This window comes from Oncorhynchus mykiss, chromosome 24, assembly GCF_013265735.2.
Source record: "Oncorhynchus mykiss isolate Arlee chromosome 24, USDA_OmykA_1.1, whole genome shotgun sequence".
NCBI classification, from domain to species: Eukaryota; Metazoa; Chordata; class Actinopteri; order Salmoniformes; family Salmonidae; genus Oncorhynchus; species Oncorhynchus mykiss.
In genome coordinates, this window is record NC_048588.1 from 36,787,428 (window position 1) to 36,811,264 (window position 23,837).

Below are 23,837 nucleotides of genomic sequence, written 5' to 3' on the forward strand. Positions count from 1 at the left end.
CAACCCTCACGTATCTCTCATAGCTACCCCCAACCCCCTCGTATCTCTCATAGCTACCCCCAACCCTCTCATAGCTACCCCCAACTCTCTCATATCTCTCACAGCTACCCCCAACCCTCTCGTGTCTCTCATAGCTACCTCCAACCTTCTCGTGTCTCTCATAGCTACCTCCAACCTTCTCGTGTCTCTCATAGCTACCCCCAACCCTCACGTATCTCTCATAGCTACCCCCAACCCTCACGTATCTCTCATAGCTACCCCCAACCCTCTCGTGTCTCTCATACCTACCTCCAACCTTCTCGTGTCTTTCATAGCTACCCCCAACCCTCTCATGTCTCTCATAGCTACCCCCAACCCTCTCATGTCTCTCATAGCTACCCCCAACCCTCTCATGTCTCTCATAGCTACCCCCAACCCTCACGTATCTCTCATAGCTACCCCCAACCCTCACGTATCTCTCATAGCTACCCCCAACCCCCTCGTATCTCTCATAGCTACCCCCAACCCTCTCATAGCTACCCCCAACTCTCTCATATCTCTCACAGCTACCCCCAACCCTCTCGTGTCTCTCATAGCTACCTCCAACCTTCTCGTGTCTCTCATAGCTACCCCCAACCCTCTCGTGTCTCTCATAGCTACCTCCAACCTTCTCGTGTCTCTCATAGCTACCTCCAACCCTCTCATGTCTCTCATAGCTACCCCCAACCCTCACGTATCTCTCATAGCTACCCCCAACCCTCACGTATCTCTCATAGCTACCCCCAACCCCCTCGTATCTCTCATAGCTACCCCCAACCCTCTCATAGCTACCCCCAACTCTCTCATATCTCTCACAGCTACCCCCAACCCTCTCGTGTCTCTCATAGCTACCTCCAACCTTCTCGTGTCTCTCATAGCTACCTCCAACCTTCTCGTGTCTCTCATAGCTACCTCCAACCTTCTCGTGTCTCTCATAGCTACCCCCAAATCTCTCATGTCTCTCATAGCTACCTCAAACCTTCTCGTGTCTCTCATAGCTACCCCCAACCCTCTCGTGTCTCTCATAGCTACCCCCAACCCTCACGTATCTCTCATAGCTACCCCCAACCCTCACGTATCTCTCATAGCTACCCCCAACCCTCACGTATCTCTCATTGCTACCCCCAACCCTCACGTATCTCTCATAGCTACCCCCAACCCTCACGTATCTCTCATAGCTACCCCCAACCCTCACGTATCTCTCATAGCTACCCCCAACCCTCACGTATCTCTCATAGCTACCCCCAACCCTCTCATAGCTACCCCCAACCCTCTCATAGCTACCCCCAACCCTCTCATAGCTACCCCCAACCCTCACGTATCTCTCATAGCTACCCCCAACCCTCACGTATCTCTCATAGCTACCCCCAACCCTCTCATAGCTACCCCCAACCCTCACGTATCTCTCATAGCTACCCCCAACCCTCACGTATCTCTCATAGCTACCCCCAACCCTCTCATAGCTACCCCCAACCCCCTCGTATCTCTCATAGCTACCCCCAACCAACATGGATTTCTTCTTGAATTGAATGTGATTACTGAGCATAGAGTGATGTTTATGTTGACCCCTTTTAGAGGACAAGCTGCAACATTACACCAGCCACCCACCCAGCCAGCCATGCAGCCATCCACCCACCCAGCCATCCACCCACCCAGCCAGCCACCTAGCCATCCAGTCAGTCAGTCAGCCAGCCACCCAACTAACCAGCCAGCCAGCCAGCCACGCAGCCATCCACATAGCCATCCACCCACCCAGCCATCCACCCACCCAGCCATCCACATAGCCAGCCATCCACATAGCCAGCCACCTAGCCATCCACGCAGCCAGTCAGTCAGCCAGCCACCCAGCCATCCACCCAGCCAGTCAGCCAGCCATCCACCCAGCCAGTCAGCCAGCTACACAGCCATCCACATAGCCAGCCACCTAGCCGTCCACGCAGCCAGTCAGTCAGCCAGCCACCCAGTCATCCACCCAGCCACATTGCTAGCCACCCAGCCGTCCATTTAGCCATCCACCCAGCCAGCCACTAACCCACCTTGCAGTCTTTCTGGTACTTTCTCCACACGTCTCTGCTCAGTCCCCCCGATGCCTCGCAAGGTTTGTCAGGAAGGACAATGTTGTGGCTGACCAGTGCCGACAAGTGGGTACGGACTGTGGACAGATGTCGACAGTAGGCCAGCCCTGGGGGAGGGAGGGGAGGAGGGAGGGAGGGGAGGAGGGAGAGAGGAGGGGAGGAGGGAGAGAGGGGAGGAGGGAGGGAGCGGGGGAGGGAGTGGGGTAGGGAGGGAGGGAGGGATGGAGCGGGTGGGGAGGGGTGGGGAGGGAGGGAGGGAGTGGGGTAGGGAGGGAGGGAGGGAGTGGGGTAGGGAGGGAGCGGGGGAGGGAGGGAGTGGGGTAGGGAGGGAGGGAGGGATGGAGCGGGTGGGTAGGGAGGGAGGGAGCGGGTGGGGAGGGAGGGAGGGAGTGGGGGAGGGAGGGAGGGAGGGAGTGGGGTAGGGAGGGAGGGAGGGAGTGGGGTAGGGAGGGAGGTAGGGAGCGGGGTAGGGAGGGAGGGAGGGAGACAGGAAGGAAGGAGTGGAGAGAAAGAAATACAAAAGAAGACAGGAGATCTCTCCCTTTCTGACTAAACAGGGAACTGAGAAACAAACTACTTTGAGAGAAAGAACACAGACAGACTTACATCCGTAGAATGCCCTGGACAAGATCTGCCTTTTCATATTCTGGCACAGCATCTTCAGAGGGATACTGGAAACAGGAAACACACGCACAACGGTGAGATGATGATAGCATGATTTCAGGTTATCAAATAATGATGTGATGAATCAGGACTCTGTGTGAGTAACGGACTCTGTGTGAGTAACGGACTCTGTGTGAGTAACGGACTCTGTGTGAGTAACGGACTCTGTGTGAGTAACGGACTCTGTGTGAGTAACGGACTCTGTGTGAGTAACGGACTCTGTATGTGTGCATGCATGTATGTGTGAGTTCGTTAGTTGTGTGAGTCAATGTTCTTGTGTGTGTGTGTGTCCATGTGTGTGTGAGTGTGTGTCCATGTGTGAGTGTGTGTGTGTGTATTCTCACCGGTCATGGATGCAGGTGCAGCCTGCGGGGTTTTCCAAGGAGACATTACTGCCCCCTGTGGAGCAACACAGACATGACGACATGTCTGCTGCCTGATGCCATGACGACGGGCTGCCTCCCGTATAGGCTCCCTGGATGTCCATCATCTCCCCATGGTCTGGAGGAGGAGGGGGAGAGAGAATAGGGAGAGGGGGAGATGGGGGGGGGGGAGAGAGAGAGAGAGAGGGTGAGATGGGGGGGAGAGAGAGGGAGATGGGGGGGAGAGAGAGGGAGATGGGGGGGGGAGAGAGAGAGAGGGAGATGGGGGGGAGAGAGAGAGAGAGAGAGAGGTAGAGGGGAGAGAGAGAGAGAATAGGGAGAGGGGAGATGGGGGGAGAGAGAGAGAATAGGGAGAGGGGAGATAGAGGGAGGATGGAGAATGGAGAATGGAGAGAGAGGGAGAGGGGAGATGGGGGGGAGAGAGAGAGAGAGGGAGGATGGAGAATGGAGAGAGAGGGAGAGGGGAGATGGTGGGGAAATAGGGAGAGAGAGAGGGAGGATGGAGAGTAATGGAGAGAGAGGGAGAGAGGAGATGGAGAGAGAGGGAGAATGAAGAGAGAGGGAGAGAGAGAGAGATGGAGATGGAGAGAGATGGAGAGAGATGGAGAATGAAGAGAGAGGGAGAGGGGAGATGGAGAGAGATGGAGAATGAAGAGAGAGGGAGAGGGGAGATGGAGAGAGATGGGAGATGGAGAGAGATGGAGAATGAAGAGAGAGGGAGAGGGGAGATGGAGAGAGGGAGGATGGAGAGAGGGAGGATGGAGAGAGAGGGAGAGGGGAGAATGGAGAGAGAGAGGATGGAGAGAGGGAGAATGAAGAGAGAGGGAGAGGGAGAATGGAGAGAGGGAGGATAGAGAGAGGGAGGATGGAGAGAGAAGGATAATAGAGAGAGAGAGAGAGAGATGGATGGACAGAGAAGGGAGAGAGTAACGATGGAGAGAGAGAGAGAAAGGGGAAGTACAACAGCGAGAAAGGAGATTAAACAATAAGTAGGGACAGAAAAGATGAAAGGTGCTCTGAGACACTAAACTAATCTAGCTAACATCCCTTGTCTGGCTACAATGGCATTATCTGTTACTGTACATGACATCAATTCATTAAGGTAGAGAGAGATTTCTCTCTTTATCGATTTCAGATTCATGTGTTTAAAAAAAGAAATTGCTTTTTTCAAATATTGTATATTTAATTTTGCTCAAATACAGTTGAAGTCGGAAGTTTACAGTTTTCACTCAGGTTGGAGTCATTAAAACTTGTTTTTCAACCACTCCTCAAATTTGTTGTTAACAAACTACAGTTTTGGCAAGTCAGTTGGGACGTCTACTTTGTGCGTGACACAAGTCATTGTTCCAACAATTGTTTACAGACAGATTATTTCACTTATAAAATTCACTGTGTCACAATTCCAGTGGGTCAGAAGTTTACATACACTAAGTTAGTTGACTGTGCCTTTAAACAGCTTGGAAAATTCCAGAAAGTCATGTCAGGGCTTTAGAAGCTTCTGATAGGCTAATTGACATTATTTAAATCAATTGGAGATGTATTTCAAGGTCTACATTCAAACTCAGTGCCTCTTTGCTGGACATCACGGAAAAATCAAAATAAATCAGCCAAAATCTCAGAAAAAAAATTGTAGACCTCCACAAGTCTCGTTCATCCTTGGGAGCAATTTCCAAACGCCTGAAGGTACCACGTTCATCTGTACAAACAATAGTACGCAAGTATAAACACCATGGGACCACGCAACCGTCATGCCGCTCAGGAAGGAGACGCGTTCTGACTCCTAGAGATGAACATAAGTTGGTGCGAAAAGTGCAAATCAATCCCAGAACAACAGCAAAGGACCCTGTGAAGATGCTGGAGGAAACAGGTACATAAGCATCTATATCCACAGTAATACGAGTCCTATATCGACATAAACTGAAAGGCCGCTCAGCAAGGAAGAAGCCACTGCTCCAAAACCGCCATAAAAATCGTACATTCTGGAGAAATGTTCTCTGGTCTGATGAAACAAAAATAGAACTGTTTGGCTATAATGACCATCGTTATGTTTGGAGAAAAAAGGGGGAGGGCCTGCAAGCCGAAGAACACCATCCCAACCGTGAAGCACGGGGGTGGCAGCATCATGTTGTGGGGGTGCTTTGCTGCAGGAGGGACTGGTGCACTTCACAAAATAGATGGCATCATGAGGCAGGAAAATTATGTGGACATATTGAAGCAACATCTCAAGACATCAGTCAGGAAGTTAAAGCTTGGTCGCAGATGGGTCTTCCAAATGGACAATGACCCCAAGCATACTTCCAAAGTTGTGGCAAAATGGCTTAAGGACAACAAAGTCAAGGTATTGGAGTGGCCATCACAAAGCCCTGACCTCAATCCTATAGAACATTTGTGGGCAGAACTGAAAAAGAGTGTGTGAGCAAGGAGGCCTACAAACCTGACTCAGTTACACCAGCTCTGTCAGGAGGAACGGGCCAAAATTCACCCAACTTATTGTGGGAAGCTTGTGGAAGGCTACCCAAAACGTTTGACCCAAGTTAAACAATTTAAAGGCAATGCTACCAAATACTAATTGAGTGTATCTAAACTTCTGACCCACTGGGAATGTGATGAAAGAAATAAAAGCTGAAATAAATCATTCTCTACTATTATTCTGACATTTCACATACTTAAAATAAAGTGGTGACCCTAACTGACCTAAAACAGGGAATTTTTACCAGGATTAAATGTCAGGAATTGTGAAAAACGGAGTTTAAATGTGGTTGGCTAAGGTGTATGTAAACTTCCGACTTCCACTGTAGATGAGGTATACATTTATGTTTGTGATTGTCCGTAAGTGAGTCAGACAGGCATCATAAAACACATATTATACTGAGAATAAACAAAAACATGGAAATGAATAGGAAGCGAGAGTTTTGGAAACCAACGGAAGGAAGCGAGCAGACACAGCAGAGCATGCTGGGGCAGAGAGAAGACAACATGGAGAACAAACCAGCTCCACAAGAGCCAAAGAAACATTAGGAGAGGAGAGGAGAAGACCAAGAGGAGAGGAGAGCAGGAGAGGAGAAGACCAAGAGGAAAGGAGAGCGGGAGAGGGGAAGACCAAGAGGAAAGGAGAGCGGGAGAGGGGAAGACCAGGAGGAGAGGAGAGCGGGAGAGGAGAAGACCAGGAGGAGAGGAGAGCGGGAGTGGAGAAGACCAAGAGGAGAGGAGAAGGACCAGGAGGAGAGGAGAGCGGGAGAGGAGAAGGACCAGGAGGAGAGGAGAGGAGAAGGACCAGGAGGAGAGGAGAGCGTGAGAGGAGAAGGACCAGGAGGAGAGGAGAGCGTGAGAGGAGAAGGACCAGGAGGAGAGGAGAGCGTGAGAGGAGAAGGCCAGGAGGAGAGCGTGAGAGGAGAAGGCCAGGAGGTGAAGAGAAGGCCAGGAGGAGAGGAGAGGAGAGGAGAGCGGGAGAGGAGAAGGACCAGGAGGAGAGGAGAGCGGGAGAGGAGAAGGACCAGGAGGAGAGGAGAGCGGGAGAGGAGAAGGCCAGGAGGAGAGGAGAGCGGGAGAGGAGAAGGACCAAGAGGAGAGGAGAGTGTGAGAGGAGAAGGCCAGGAGGAGAGCGTGAGAGGAGAAGGCAAGGAGGAGAGGAGAGGAGAAGGCCAGGAGGAGAGGAGAGTGGGAGAGGAGAAGGACCAGGAGGAGAGGAGAGTGGGAGAGGAGAAGGACCAGGAGGAGAGAGACAGGGCAGGAGGAGAGAAGGACCAGGTGGAGGCCAGGAGGACAGGAGAGCTTGAGAGGAGGAGGACAGGAGAGCTTGAGAGGAGAAGGCCAGGAGGAGAGGAGAGGGCCAGGAGGAGAGGAGAAGGACAGGAGGAGAGAAAGGGACAGGAGGAAAAGAGAGGAGAAGGCCAGGAGGAGAGAAGAGGGCCAGGAGGAGAGGAGAAGGACAGGAGGAGAGGAAAGGGACAGGAGGAGAAGAGAGGAGAAGGCCAGGAGGAGAGGAGAGGAGAAGGACCAGGAGGAGAGAGACAGGGCAGCGGGGATCTCAGGCCATGCAGGAAGCATAAAGCCAGAACATTACAACAGAAAAGCTCCACTAAAACTAAAAGGATAACAATAAGGGTAAACCAAAAGTAGAAAGAATCAGAAAAATGTAAACATTAAAGAAATGCTCTTCACCTTAATTCTTCAGGATGGAGCTGATGATCTGTTATAAATATGAGTTGCTGCTCTTTGACTTTTCAGCAGAAAAACCATGAAATTAAAATGATAAAACATAACATGCTGCCTGGACAGGAGACCCCGCATTCACACTCCTGAGAAAAGGTATTTTTGACTTTAGGGTTTTTGGTAATGCAACCCCTTGACATATCGATTCTGTAACAGGGTAGGAACCAAATTGTAACAGGGTAGGTAACCAACATGTAACAGGGTAGGAACCAACGTGGAACAGAGTAGGAACCAAAGTGTGACAGGGTAGGAACCAAAGTGTGACAGGGTAGAAACCAACGTGTAACAGGGTAGAAACCAACGTGGAACAGGGTAGACAACAAAGTGTGACAGGGTACAAACCAACGTGTAACAGGGTAGAAACCAACGTGTAACAGGATAGAAACCAACGTGTAACAGGGTATAAACCAACGTGTAACAGGTTAGGAACCGACGTGTAACAGGATAGAAACCAACGTGTAACAGGGTAGAAACCAACGTGTAACAGGGTAGAAACCAACGTGTAACAGGGTAGAAACCAACGTGTAACAGGGTAGACAACAAAGTGTGACAGGGTAGGAACCAACGTGGAACAGGGTAGGAACCAACGTGGAACAGGGTAGGAACCAACGTGGAAAAGGGTAGGAACCAACGTGTAACAGGGTAGAAACCAACGTGTAACAGGGTAGAAACCAACGTGTAACAGGGTAGAAACCAACGTGTAACAGGGTAGAAACCAACGTGGAAAAGGGTAGGAACCAACGTGGAACAGGGTAGGAACCAACGTGGAACAGGGTAGGAACCAACGTGGAAAAGGGTAGGAACCAACGTGTAACAGGGTAGGAACCAACGTGTAACAGGGTAGGAACCAACGTGTAACAGGGTAGAAACCAACGTGTAACAGGGTAGGAACCAACGTGGATCAGGGTAGGAACCAAAGTTTTGTCTCTACTACTGCGGAACCCCACAGGACCTAGCCGTCACAATGAAAGGGACGAGGGCACGACCTGGGTTAGTGAAGAATTACAGTGAACAGCATCGCAGAAAAAACGACTGCACTAACAGAGGAAGAGGACAAAACTAAATCAGAGCAAAGAAAGAAAGAAAGAAAGAAAGAAATGATATATATACACATTTTTTTTAACACATTCTATTAAAACAAAATGAAACTGGTTGCTACATATCTCACATGCAAATTCGTCAGGCATGCTGCAGTGAACATAAATGAAGACAACGGAGCCAGAACAAAAACTAGACAGCAAAGAGAAGAGTATAGAGAAGGGTATAGTGAAGGGTATAGTGAAGGGTATAGTGAAGGGTATAGTGAAGGGTATAGTGAAGGGTATAGTGAAGGGTATAGTGAAGGGTATAGTGTATGGGTATAGTGAAGGGTATAGTGAAGGGTATAGTGAAGGGTATAGTGAAGGGTATAGTGAAGGGTATAGTGAAGGGTATAGTGTATGGGTATAGTGAAGGGTATAGTGAAGGGTATAGTGAAGGGTATAGTGTATGGGTATAGTGAAGGGTATAGTGAAGGGTATAGTGAAGGGTATAGTGAAGGGTATAGTGAAGGGTATAGTGAAGGGTATAGTGTATGGGTATAGTGAAGGGTATAGTGAAGGGTATAGTGAAGGGTATAGTGAAGGGTATAGTGTATGGGTATAGTGTATGGGTATAGTGAAGGGTATAGTGAAGGGTATAGTGAAGGGTATAGTGAAGGGTATAGTGAAGGGTATAGTGAAGGGTATAGTGAAGGGTATAGTGTATGGGTATAGTGAAGGGTATAGTGAAGGGTATAGTGAAGGGTATAGTGAAGGGTATAGTGTATGGGTATAGTGTATGGGTATAGTGAAGGGTATAGTGAAGGGTATAGTGAAGGGTATAGTGAAGGGTATAGTGAAGGGTATAGTGAAGGGTATAGTGTATGGGTATAGTGAAGGGTATAGTGAAGGGTATAAGGGTATAGTGAAGGTTATAGTGAAGGGTATAGTGTATGGGTATAGTGAAGGGTATAGTGAAGGGTATAGTGAAGGGTATAGTGAAGGGTATAGTGTATGGGTATAGTGTATGGGTATAGTGAAGGGTATAGTGAAGGGTATAGTGAAGGGTATAGTGAAGGGTATAGTGAAGGGTATAGTGAAGGGTATAGTGAAGGGTATAAGGGTATAGTGAAGGGTATAGTGAAGGGTATAAGGGTATAGTGAAGGGTATAGTGAAGGGTATAGTGAAGGGTATAGTGAAGGGTATAGTGAAGGGTATAGTGAAGGTTATAAGGGTATAGTGAAGGGTATAGTGAAGAGTATAGTGAAGGGTATAGTGAAGGGTATAGTGAAGGGTATAGTGTATGGGTATAGTGAAGGGTATAGTGAAGGGTATAGTGAAGGGTATAGTGAAGGGTATAGTGTATGGGTATAGTGTATGGGTATAGTGAAGGGTATAGTGAAGGGTATAGTGAAGGGTATAGTGAAGGGTATAGTGTATGGGTATAGTGTATGGGTATAGTGAAGGGTATAGTGAAGGGTATAGTGAAGGGTATAGTGAAGGGTATAGTGTATGGGTATAGTGAAGGGTATAGTGAAGGGTATAGTGAAGGGTATAGTGAAGGGTATAGTGAAGGGTATAGTGAAGGGTATAGTGTATGGGTATAGTGTATGGGTATAGTGAAAGGTATAGTGTATGGGTATAGTGAAGGGTATAGTGAAGGGTATAGTGTATGGGTATAGTGTATGGGTATAGTGTATGGGTATAGTGAAAGGTATAGTGAAGGGTATAGTGAAGGGTATAGTGTATGGGTATAGTGAAGGGTATAGTGAAGGGTATAGTGAAGGGTATAGTGAAGGGTATAGTGAAGGGTATAGTGAAGGGTATAGTGTATGGGTATAGTGAAAGGTATAGTGAAGGGTATAGTGAAGGGTATAGTGAAGGGTATAGTGTATGGGTATAGTGAAGGGTATAGTGAAGGGTATAGTGAAGGGTATAGTGAAGGGTATAGTGTATGGGTATAGTGAAGGGTATAGTGAAGGGTATAGTGAAGGGTATAGTGAAGGGTATAGTGAAGGGTATAGTGAAGGGTATAGTGTATGGGTATAGTGTATGGGTATAGTGAAAGGTATAGTGTATGGGTATAGTGAAGGGTATAGTGAAGGGTATAGTGTATGGGTATAGTGTATGGGTATAGTGTATGGGTATAGTGAAAGGTATAGTGAAGGGTATAGTGAAGGGTATAGTGTATGGGTATAGTGAAGGGTATAGTGAAGGGTATAGTGAAGGGTATAGTGAAGGGTATAGTGAAGGGTATAGTGTATGGGTATAGTGAAAGGTATAGTGAAGGGTATAGTGTATAGGTATAGTGAAGGGTATAGTGTATGGGTATAGTGAAGGGTATAGTGAAGGGTATAGTGAAGGGTATAGTGAAGGGTATAGTGAAAGGTATAGTGAAGGGTATAGTGAAGGGTATAGTGTATGGGTATAGTGTATGGGTATAGTGTATGGGTATAGTGTATGGGTATAGTGAAGGGTATAGTGAAGGGTATAGTGAAGGGTATAGTGAAGGGTATAGTGAAGGGTATAGTGAAGGGTATAGTGTATGGGTATAGTGAAGGGTATAGTGTATGGGTATAGTGAAGGGTATAGTGTATGGGTATAGTGAAGGGTATAGTGAAGGGTATAGTGAAGGGTATAGTGTATGGGTATAGTGTATGGGTATAGTGAAGGGTATAGTGAAGGGTATAGTGAAGGGTATAGTGTATGGGTATAGTGTATGGGTATAGTGAAAGGTATAGTGTATGGGTATAGTGAAGGGTATAGTGAAGGGTATAGTGTATGGGTATAGTGTATGGGTATAGTGTATGGGTATAGTGAAAGGTATAGTGTATGGGTATAGTGAAGGGTATAGTGTATGGGTATAGTGTATGGGTATAGTGTATGGGTATAGTGTATGGGTATAGTGTATGGGTATAGTGAAGGGTATAGTGAAGGGTATAGTGAAGGGTATAGTGTATGGGTATAGTGTATGGGTATAGTGAAGGGTATAGTGAAGGGTATAGTGAAGGGTATAGTGTATGGGTATAGTGAAGGGTATAGTGAAGAGTATAGTGAAGGGTATAGTGAAGGGTATAGTGAAGGGTATAGTGTATGGGTATAGTGAAGGGTATAGTGAAGGGTATAGTGAAGGGTATAGTGTATGGGTATAGTGAAGGGTATAGTGAAGGGTATAGTGAAGGGTATAGTGTATGGGTATAGTGAAGGGTATAGTGAAGGGTATAGTGAAGGGTATAGTGAAGGGTATAGTGAAGGGTATAGTGTATGGGTATAGTGAAGGGTATAGTGAAGGGTATAGTGAAGGGTATAGTGAAGGGTATAGTGTATGGGTATGGTGAAGGGTATAGTGAAGGGTATAGTGAAGGGTATAGTGAAGGGTATAGTGAAGGGTATAGTGAAGGGTATAGTGAAGGGTATAGTGAAGGGTATAGTGAAGAGTATAGTGAAGGGTATAGTGAAGGGTATAGTGAAGGGTATAGTGAAGGGTATAGTGTATGGGTATAGTGAAGGGTATAAGGGTATAGTGAAGGGTATAGTGTATGGGTATAGTGTATGGGTATAGTGAAAGGTATAGTGTATGGGTATAGTGAAGGGTATAGTGAAGGGTATAGTGTATGGGTATAGTGTATGGGTATAGTGTATGGGTATAGTGTATGGGTATAGTGAAGGGTATAGTGAAGGGTATAGTGTATGGGTATAGTGTATGGGTATAGTGAAGGGTATAGTGAAGGGTATAGTGAAGGGTATAGTGTATGGGTATAGTGAAGGGTATAGTGAAGAGTATAGTGAAGGGTATAGTGAAGGGTATAGTGAAGGGTATAAGGGTATAGTGAAGGGTATAGTGTATGGGTATAGTGTATGGGTATAGTGAAAGGTATAGTGTATGGGTATAGTGAAGGGTATAGTGAAGGGTATAGTGTATGGGTATAGTGTATGGGTATAGTGTATGGGTATAGTGTATGGGTATAGTGAAGGGTATAGTGAAGGGTATAGTGTATGGTATAGTGAAGGGTATAGTGAAGGGTATAGTGTATGGGTATAGTGAAGGGTATAGTGAAGAGTATAGTGAAGGGTATAGTGAAGGGTATAGTGAAGGGTATAGTGTATGGGTATAGTGAAGGGTATAGTGAAGGGTATAGTGAAGGGTATAGTGTATGGGTATAGTGAAGGGTATAGTGAAGGGTATAGTGAAGGGTATAGTGTATGGGTATAGTGAAGGGTATAGTGAAGGGTATAGTGAAGAGTATAGTGAAGGGTATAGTGAAGGGTATAGTGAAGGGTATAGTGAAGGGTATAGTGAAGGGTATAGTGTATGGGTATAGTGAAGGGTATAGTGAAGGGTGTAGTGAAGGGTATAGTGAAGGGTATAGTGTATGGGTATGGTGAAGGGTATAGTGAAGGGTATAGTGAAGGGTATAGTGAAGGGTATAGTGAAGGGTATAGTGAAGGGTATAGTGTATGGGTATAGTGAAGGGTATAGTGAAGGGTATAGTGAAGGGTATAGTGAAGGGTATAGTGAAGGGTATAGTGTATGGGTATAGTGAAGGGTATAGTGAAGGGTATAGTGAAGGGTATAGTGAAGGGTATAGTGAAGGGTATAGTGAAGGGTATAGTGAACCAAACCAAAAGTGCAAAAAGAAAAACAGAGTCAATTATCAAAGCATTTATTTGTGTCCCAGAACCCAACAGTGCTGAGAGGAGAGGACCATCATACTGGGACTAACATGGTACTGCCCCACTGAGAGGAGAGGACCATCATACTGGGACCAACATGGTACTGCCCCACTGAGAGGAGAGGACCATCATACTGGGACTAACATGGTACTGCCCCACTGAGAGGAGAGGATCATCATACTGGGACCAACATGGTACTGCCCCACTGAGAGGAGAGGAGAGGACCATCATACTGGGACCAACATGGTACTGCCCCACTGAGAGGAGAGGAGAGGACCATCAGAACTGGGACCAACATGGTACTGCCCCACTGAGAGGAGAGGATCATCATACTGGGACCAACATGTTACTGCCCCACTGAGAGGAGAGGACCATCATACTGGGACCAACATGGTACTGCCCCACTGAGAGGACCATCAGAACTGGGACTAACATGGTACTGCCCCACTGAGAGGACCATCAGAACTGGGACCAACATGGTACTGCCCCACTGAGAGGAGAGGACCATCATACTGGGACTAACATGGTACTGCCCCACTGAGAGGACCATCATACTGGGACCAACATGGTACTGCCCCACTGAGAGGACCATCATACTGGGACTAACATGGTACTGCCCCACTGAGAGGAGAGGACCATCATACTGGGACTAACATGGTACTGCCCCACTGAGAGGAGAGGACCATCAGAACTGGGACTAACATGGTACTGCCCCACTGAGAGGAGAGGACCATCAGAACTGGGACCAACATGGTACTGCCCCACTGAGAGGAGAGGACCATCAGAACTGGGACCAACATGGTACTGCCCCACTGAGAGGAGAGGACCATCATACTGGGACCAACATGGTACTGCCCCACTGAGAGGAGAGGACCATCAGAACTGGGACCAACATGGTACTGCCCCACTGAGAGGAGAGGAGAGGCCCATCATACTGGGACCAACATGGTACTGCCCCACTGAGAGGAGAGGACCATCAGAACTGGGACTAACATGGTACTGCCCCACTGAGAGGACCATCAGAACTGGGACCAACATGGTACTGCCCCACTGAGAGGAGAGGACCATCAGAACTGGGACCAACATGGTACTACCCCACTGAGAGGAGAGGACCATCAGAACTGGGACCAACATGGTACTGCCCCACTGAGAGGAGAGGACCATCAGAACTGGGACCAACATGGTACTACCCCACTGAGAGGAGAGGACCATCAGAACTGGGACTAGAGTACCATTTTTTTTTTGATTAATGTCCTAACAACAACAACAACAACAAAATACTTAAAGGCATAATTCTGTCCTTGAAACTTTACATTGAAATAGTGTAGAATTCCATTCATTACTATGGAGGACTGTTTCCTACTGGGGAGTATCAAAATGGCCGATCGGTGGCTTCAAAACCTCTCAATGGCCAATACACCGCATCAGCAATCCATCCCCTACTGGGGAGTACCAAAATGGCCGACCGGTGGCTTCAAAACCTCTCAATGGCCAATACACCACATTCTGCAATCTAGAGTTTATATTCGGAAAGTTTTCAGATCCTTTGCCTTTTTCCACATTTAGTCACATATCAGCCTTATTCTAAAATGTATTAAATTGATGAGGGGGAAAAAACAATCGTCACACAGAACCCTATAATGACAAAATAAAAACAGTTTTTTAGAAAATGTTGCTAATTTACTACAAATAAAAAACTGAAATATGACATTGACATAAGTATTCAGACCCTTTACTCAGTACTTTGTTGAAGCACCTTTGGCAGCGATTACAGCCTCCAGTCTTCTTGGGGTATGACGCTACAAGCTTGGCACGCCTGTATTTGGGGAGTTTCTCCCATTATTCTCTGCAGATCCTCTCAAGCTCTGTCAGGTTGGAAGTGTTGCTGCACAGCTATTTTTCAGATCTCTCCAGAGATGTTCAATCGGGTTCAAGTCTGGGCTCTGGCTTGGCCACTCAAGGACATTCAGAGACTTGTCCCGAAGCCACTCTGGCGTTGTCTTGGCTGTGTGCTTAGGGTGGTTGCCCTGTTGGAAGGTGAACCTTCGCCCCAGTCAGGTCCTGAGCGCTCTGCAGCAGGTTTTCATCAAGGATCTCCCTGTACTTTGCTCCGTTCATCTTCCCTTGATCCTTACTAGTCTCCCAGTCCCTGCCACTGAAAAACATCCCCACAGCATGATGCTGCCACCACCATGCTTCACCGTAGGGATGGTGCCAGGTTTCCTCCAGATGTGACACTTGGCATTCAGGCCAAAGAATTCAATCTTGTTTTCATCAGACCAGAGAATCTTGTTTATCATGGTCTGAGAGTCCTTTAGGTGCCTTATGGCAAACTCCAAGCAGGCTGTCATGTGCCTTTAACTGAGGAGTGGCTTCCGTCTGGCCATTCTACCATAAAGGCCTGATTGGTGGAGTGCTGCAGATATGGTTGTTCTTCTGGAAGGTTCTCCCATCTCCACAGAGGAACTCTGGAGCTCTGTCAGAGTGACCATCGGAGTCTTGGTCACCTCCTCGACCAAGGCCCTTCTCCCCCGATTTCCCAGGCGGCCAGCTCTAGGAAGAGTATTGGTGGTTCCAAACTTCTTCCATTTAACAACGATGGAGGCCACTGTGTTCTTGGGGACCTTCAATGCTGCAGAAATGTTTTGGTTACCCTTCCCCAGATCTGTACCTCGACACAATCCTGTCTCGGAGCTCTACGGACTATTCCTTCCACCTCACGGCTTGGTTTTTGCTCTGACATGCACTGTCAACCGTGGGACCTTATATAGACAGGTGTGTGCCTTTCCAAATCATGTCCAAATCAATGTAATTTACCACAGGTGAACTCCAATCAAGTTGTAGAAACATCTCAAGGATGATCATTGGAAACAGGATGCACCTGAGCTCAATTATGAGTCTCATAGAAAAGGGTCAGAATATTTTTCTGTTTAAACAGTTTAATACATTTGCAAAAATGTCAAAAAACAACCTGTTTTTGCTTTGTCATTTTTGGGGGTATTGTGTGTAGACTGCTGACATCCATTTTAGATTAAGACTGTAACGTAACAACACGTGCAAAATGTCTGAATACTTTCCGAATGCACTGTCCAGTAGTACATCGATGCGTAGAGCCTTTTACCCTGGCAATTGAATGAATGGTTCTGTCTCTATGGTATGATCTACAGAAGTACAAGCAGTCCGCTGATTCAAGGTTCCTACAGGGGAATGTTGACGCCAATGCCGAATGAAGGGCGCTTCAGGTAACTAGGCTACGGTATGAATCACTTACATCGGATTGGCTTCATGTTCGTCTCCCCCTCCTCCCATTTCTGTCCTTCCTCTCTCTCTCTCCCTCTCTTTTCCTCTCCTTCTCCCCCCCCCCCCCTCCTCCCCCCTCCTCGGTCTCTAGTTTTGTCATTTTGTATTAAAGAGAGAGCGTATACTCCACAGCCATCCTCTCTCCCCTCTCTAACTCTCCCAAGCAGCCAACCATACACGCTCTAACCTACCCTGCACGGTTGGATAAGGCCATGGGGACAAAGAGACACACAGAGGTTTAGATGGGAGGGATGGACCAGGAGGTGAATTGTGGGTAGTGAAGTTTGTAAGGGGGTGGGGGTGGGGTGTCAGATGATAGATAAAAACCTTTCATGACATTAGGATCTGTGAGGTTCCGCCAACAGATCATTGAGATCATAGCCTGGAGTCTATCCTCTTCCTCTTCATCATCATCCAGCGAGGGAGCACGGCTGCCCGTGGTGTGGTGGTAGTTTATGGTCACTGCTATATAACCAGGTAATAATACACACAGATCACACAGTTAAACATATTACACAGCGCCATCTATAGGCCTGGTGGTGTGGTGGTAGTTTATGGTCACTGCTATATAACCAGGTAATAATACACACAGATCACACAGTTAAACATATAACACAGCGCCATCTACAGGCCTGGTGGTAGTTTATAGTCACTGCTATATAACCAGGTAATAATACACACAGATAACAGTTAAGCATATAACACAGTGCCATCTACAGGCCTGGTGGTGTGGTGGTAGTTTATGGTCACTGCTTACAGTCTCTACAGCTTACAGTCTCTATAGCTTACAGTCTCTACAGCTTACAGTCTCTACAGCTTACAGTCTCTACAGCTTACAGTCTCTATAGCTTACAGTCTCTATAGCTTACAGTCTCTACAGCTTACAGTCTCTATAGCTTACAGTCTCTACAGTTTACAGTCTCTATAGCTTACAGTCTCTATAGCTTACAGTCTCTATAGCTTACAGTCTCTATATTTTACAGCCTCTACAGTGTGTGTGTGTGTGTGTGTGTGTGTGTGTATTGGAAGGAGGGGGTAACTCACTGGAGTCGTGGTGGTGTCCAGGATAGACGATACGGAACACATAGTCAGCTGCAGTCTGCTCCTCTCCCTCCTGATCTACCAGCCTGACTGTGCTGGTCCTCTTCCTTACCTTAGGAAACACCTTACCCTAGAATATACATACACACACACACACACACATACACACAGACACACACACACACAGACATACATACATACACACATACACACACACACACACACACACACACACACATACACACACACACACACACACACATACATACATACATACATACACACAGACACACACACACACATACATACATACATACATACGTACATACATACATACATACATACATACACATTATACACTGTCGCAGGTGTCTGCAACAATTTATAGTTCATGTATACTAGATCACTGTATTTATGGTTTTGCTGTGGTTTTGCTGTGACTCAGTTGGTAGAGCATGGTGCTTGTAATGCCGGGGTAGTGGGTTCGATTCCCAGGACCACCCGTACGTAAAACATATACTGCATGGCTGTAAGTCGCTTTGGATAAGTGTCTGCGAAATGACACATATTATATATATTATAATTATGATATTATATATTGATAAAGGATTTCTAAATTCCTCTGTATTATTTCCCAATCAGAATTCATTACCCTGTCAATGCATTCTATGGGATTGTAAAACCCTATATTTTTATAAGAAATGGACAGATCCCCGGTCTTAAAAGTCAAGTAACAGCGTTTAATTCAAGAGAGTACTCCTACATACACATTTTTCCACAGGTTATAAACTGAAAATGACGTCAGCGTTTTCTAAATGTTCTATCTCTTCATGACACTAGTAGAGAGGCTCTATAGTTCTCGAGCCTTCCCTCCTCGCCTGAAGCCAAGGTCAGATATTGTAAATCAGCATTCTAGACAGTCTGGAGATAGTCCGTCCCTGCCATCTGGAGATAGTTCATTCATTTGTACAAAGGAACAGACCGTCATTGTTACTAAACTCCTGGCTATATTATATACAATTGGGAATGGGAGCAAGAGAGAAAATTCATATATGTACAGTACATAATAGCATTTGGACTAGTCAGTCCTGATTGAAATGTATACATAATTAGTCATCATTGATAAAAATTCCCTTAACATATATATATTATAATTATTATGTTATATATATTATATTATATATACACTGCTCAAAAAAACAAAGGGAACACTTAAACAACACAATGTAACTCCAAGTCAATCACACTTCTGTGAAATCAAACTGTCCACTTAGGAAGCAACACTGATTGACAATACATTTCACATGCTGTTGTGCAAATGGAATAGACAACAGGTGGAAATTATAGGCAATTAGCAAGACATCCGCCTTTGTGCAAGGAGGAGCAGGAGGAGCACAGCCAGAGCCCTGCAAAATGACCTCCAGCAGGCCACAAATGTGCATGTGTCTGCTCAAACGGTCAGAAACCGACTCCATGAGGGTGGTATGAGGGCCCGACGTCCACAGGTGGGGGTTGTGCTTACAGCCCAACACCGTGCAGGACATTTGGCATTTGCCAGAGAACACCAAGATTGGCAAATTCGCCACTGAGCACATGTGACAGACGTGACAGAGTCTGGAGACACCGTGGGGAACGTTCTGCTGCCTGCAACATCCTCCAGCATGACCAGTTTGGCGGTGGGTCAGTCATGGTGTAGGGTGGCATTTCTTTGGGGGGCCGCACAGCCCTCCATGTGCTTGCCAGAGGTAGCCTGACTGCCATTAGGTACCGAGACTAGATCCTCAGACCCCTTGTGAGACCATATGCTGGTGCGGTTGGCCCTGGGTTCCTCCTAATGCAAGACAATGCTAGACCTCATGTGGCTGGAGTGTGTCAGCAGTTCCTGCAAGAGGAAGGCATTGATGCTATGGACTGGCCCGCCCGTTCCCCAGACCTGAATCCAATTGAGCACATCTGGGACATCATGTCTCGCTCCATCCACCAACAGACTGTCCAGTAGTTGGCAGATGCTTTAGTCCAGGTCTGGGAGGAGATCCCTCAGGAGACCATCCGCCACCTCATCAGGAGCATGCCCAGGCGTTGTAGGGAGGTCATACAGGCACGTGGAGGCCACACACACTACTGAGTCTCATTTTGACATGTTTTAAGGTCATTACATCAAAGTTGGATCAGCCTGTAGTGGGGTTTTCCACTTTAATTTTGAGTGTGACTCCAAATCCAGACCTCCATGGGTTGATAAATTTGATTTCCATTGATAATTTTTGTGTGATTTTGTTGTCAGCACATTCAACTATGTAAAGAAAAAAGTATTTAATAAGAATATTTCATTCATTCAGATCTAGGATGTGTTATTTTAGTGTTCCCTTTATTTTTTTGAGCAGTGTATTATATTATAATTATTATATTAATTTATTATATCATATATTATAATTATTATATTAATTTATTATATTATATATTATAATTATTATATTATATTTATTATATTATATATATTATCATTTTTATTATATTATATATTATAATTATTAAATTATATATATTTTAATTATTATAGTCGTAGGTGTAGGCTGTCTTACTATCCAGGTCTGTGCCCGAACAATTCGAGCTTCTACTTTTAAAAATCCACCTTTCCAGAAACAAGTTTCTCACCGTTGCCGCTTGCTGTAGACCACCCTCAACCATCAGCTGTGCCCTGGACACCATATGTGAATCGATTTCCCCCCATCTATCTTCAGAGTTCGTACTGTTAGGCGAGCTAAACTGGGACATTCTTAACACCCCGGCCATCCTACAATCTAAGATAGATGCCCTCAATCTCACACAAATCATCAAGGAACCTACCAGGTACAACCCTAAATCCGTAACCATGGGCACCCTCATAGATATCATCCTGACCAACCTACCCTCTAAATACACCTCTGCTGTCTTCAACCAGGATCTCAGCGATCACTGCCTCATTGCCTGCGTGCGTAATGGGTCCGTGGTTAAACAACCACCCCTCATCACTGTCAAACGCTCCCTAAAACACTTCTGCGAGCAGGCCTTTCTAATCGACCTGGCCCGGGTATCCTGGAAGGATATTGACCTCCTCCCGTCAGTAGAGAATGCCTAGTTATTATTTAAAAGTGATTTCCTCTCCATCTTAAATAAGCCCCATTAAACAAATGTAGAACTAAGAACAGATTCTTGGTTTACCCCAGACTTGACTGCCCTTGACCAGCACAAAAACATCCTGTGGCGTTCTGCATTGGCATCGAATAGCCCCAGTGATATGCAACTTTTCAGGGAAGTCAGGAACCAATATACTCAGTCACTTAGGAAAGCTAAGGCAAGCTTTTTCAAACAGAAATTTGCTTCCTGTAGCACTTATTCTCCATGGACTTTAGTGTCTACATTTTTGGGGAATAAGAGAACCTCCTCCCAGCTGCACTGAGGATATGAAACACTGATAAATCTACAATAATCGATCATTTCAATAAGCCTTGTTTTACGGCTGGCCACCTGGCTACGCCTACCCGGCCAACATCTCAGTTAGGAAAATTTCAATAAGCATTTTTCTACGGCTGGCTTTCCACCTGCCAATCCCTACCCCAGTCAACAGCCCTGCACCCCCTGCAGCAACTCCTCTTCAAAGGGGGAGACACTCTAGACCCAAACTGTTACAGACCTATATCCATCCTACCCTGCCTATCTAAAGTCTTCGAAAGCCAAGTCAATAAACAGATCACCGACCATTTCGAATCCCACCGTACCTTCTCCGTTATGCAATCTGGTTTACGAGCTGGTCATGGGTGCACCTCAGCCACGCTCAAGGTCCTAAACGATATCATAACCGCCATCGATAATAGACAGTACTGTGCAGCCGTATTCCTTGACATGGCCAAGGCTTTCGACTGTCAATCACCACATTCTTATCAACAGACTCAACAGCCTTGGTTTCTTTAATGACTGCCTCGCCTGGTTCACTAACTACTTCTCAGATAGAGTTCAGTGGGTCAAATCAGAGGGCCTGTTGTCCGAACCTCTGGCAATCTCTATGGGGGTGCCACAGGGTTCAATTCTCGGGCCGACTCTCTTCTCTGTATATATGAAGGATGTCGCTCTTGCTGCTGGTGATTTTCTTATCCACCTCTACGCAGACAACACCATTCTGTATACATCTGGTCCTTCTTTGGACACTGTGCTAACAAACCTCCAAACGAGCTTCAACCCCATACAACTCTCCTTCCGTGGCCTCCAACTGCTTTTAAATCCTAGTAAAACTAAATGCATGCTCTTCAACAGATTGCTGCCTGCACCCTCCCGCCCGACTAGCATCACTACTCTGGACGGTTCTGACTTAGAAAATGTGGACAACTACAAATACTTAGGTGTCTGGTTAGACTGTAAACTCTCCTTCCAGACTCACATTAAGCATCTCCAATCCAAAATGAAATCTAGAATTGGCTTCCTATTCCGCAACAAAGCCTCCTTCACTCATGCTGCCAAGCATACCCTCGTAAAACTGACTATCCTACCGATCCTCGACTTCGGCGATGTCATTTACAAAATTGCCCCCAACACTTTACTCAGCAAACTGGATGTAGTCTATCACAGTGCAATCCGTATTGTCACCAAAGCTCCATATACCACCCACCACTGCGACCTGTATGCTCTCGTTGGCTGGCCCTCACTACATATCCGTCGCCAAACCCACTGGCTCCAGGTCATCTACAAGTCTTTGCTAGGTAAAGTCCCGCCTTATCGCAGCTCGCTGGTCACCATAGCATCACCCACCCATGGCACGCGCTCCAGCAGGTATATCTCACTGTTCATCCCCAAAGCCAACACTTCCTTTGGTCGCCTTTCCTGGAACGAATTGCAAAAATCACTGAAGCTGGAGTCTTATATCTCCCTCTAACTTTAAGCATCAGCTGTCAGAGCAGCTAACTGATCACTGTCAGTGATCAGTAAGCTGCTTGACTGTCACATCTGTAAATAGCCCACCCAACTACCTCATCCCCATATTATTACTTACCCTCTTGCTCTTTTGCACCCCAGTATCTCTACTTGCACATCATCATCTGCATATCCATCACTCCAGTATTAATGCTAAATTGTAATTATTTCAACTCTATGGCCTATTTATTGCCTTACCTCCCTACTCTTCTACATTTGCACACACTGTACATAGATTTTTCTATTGTGTTATTGACTGTACGTTTGTTTATGTGTAACTCTGTGTTGTTGTTTTTTGTCACACTGCTTTGCTTTATCTTGGCCAGGTCGCAGTTGTAAATGAGAACGTGTTCTCAACTGGCCTACCTGGTTAAATAAAGGTGTTCTCAACTGGCCTACCTGGTTAAATAAAGGTGTTCTCAACTGGCCTACCTGGTTAAATAAAGGTGTTCTCAACTGGCCTACCTGGTTAAATAAAGGTGTTCTCAACTGGCCTACCTGGTTAAATAAAGGAGAAATAAAAAAATAAATAATAGTCATCCCTTTACCTTTCTGTGACCAGAGTGGTGTTAAATCTGTTCTGGAGTCAGGTCTTAGTAACACGCACTTACTACTTAACTGACGTCTCTCTTTATATAGTATTGTACTAGATCTGTCTGAGGCCAGTTTTTAATAGCAATCACCTCTATAGTATCAGATCTGTTCTGAGACCAGATCTTACCTTGCCTCTCTGGCTCCAGAGTGGAGGCTCCAGATGACCGCGGGGCAGCAGGCCCGTCTCCAGGCAGGACAGGAAGGCCAGGAGGTGGCCGCCGGGGGGGAAGTGGAGTGGGGGGTGCTGGATACCATCCTGACTAACCAGAACCAAAGTACCACCACAGTCCGCTGTGTGTGGGGGGGGGAATAATATGAATAATTTGAGAGGAGCAGTATAAAGGGAGTCACTAAGGTAAATGAGGAAACTTGAGCAGCTATATCCTCCATCCTCCTGCCCTTCGCCCTTCTGCCCTCCACCCGTCTGCCCTCCACCCTTCTGCCCTCCGCCCGTCTGCCCTCCACCCTTCTGCCCTCCGCCCTTCTGCCCTCCGCCCGTCTGCCCTCCACCCTTCTGCCCTCCGCCCGTCTGCCCTCCACCCTTCTGCCCTCCGCCCTCCACCCTTCTGCCCTCCCGCCCGTCTGACCTCCGCCCCTCCCGCCCTTCTGTCCTGCTGCCCTCCCGCCGTTCTGCCCTCCGCCCTTCTGCCCTACCGCCCTTCTGCCCTCCGCCCTTCTGCCCTCCGCCCTTCTGCCCTACCGCCCTTCTGCCCTCCGTCCTTCTGCCCTCCGCCCTTCTGTCCTTCCGCCCTTCTGTCCTCTGCCCTTCTGCCCTTCTGTCCTCTGCCCTCCGCCCTATTCCCTATGGGCCCTGGTCAAATAGCACCCTATTCCCTATGGGCCCTGGTCAAATAGCACCATATTCCCTATCGGCCCAGGTCAAATAGCACCATGTTCCCTATGGGCCCTGGTCAAA

General features: G+C 46.7%; 1 protein-coding gene across 1 annotated transcript in view; it reads right to left on the bottom strand.

Moving 5' to 3' along the window:
- LOC110513669 (small G protein signaling modulator 2-like) overlaps positions 1 to 23,837 on the bottom strand; it is a 141,548-nt gene that overhangs the window by 21,823 nt on the left and 95,888 nt on the right. Inside the window, exons 10-15 of the mRNA XM_036961562.1 lie at positions 23,049 to 23,212; positions 17,390 to 17,516; positions 16,673 to 16,807; positions 3,101 to 3,257; positions 2,700 to 2,764; positions 2,055 to 2,200 (exon numbers count right to left, since the gene is read on the bottom strand). Coding sequence (XP_036817457.1) covers positions 2,055 to 2,200; positions 2,700 to 2,764; positions 3,101 to 3,257; positions 16,673 to 16,807; positions 17,390 to 17,516; positions 23,049 to 23,212 — 794 coding nt within the window. The remainder of the gene's footprint in view (positions 1 to 2,054; positions 2,201 to 2,699; positions 2,765 to 3,100; positions 3,258 to 16,672; positions 16,808 to 17,389; positions 17,517 to 23,048; positions 23,213 to 23,837) is intronic.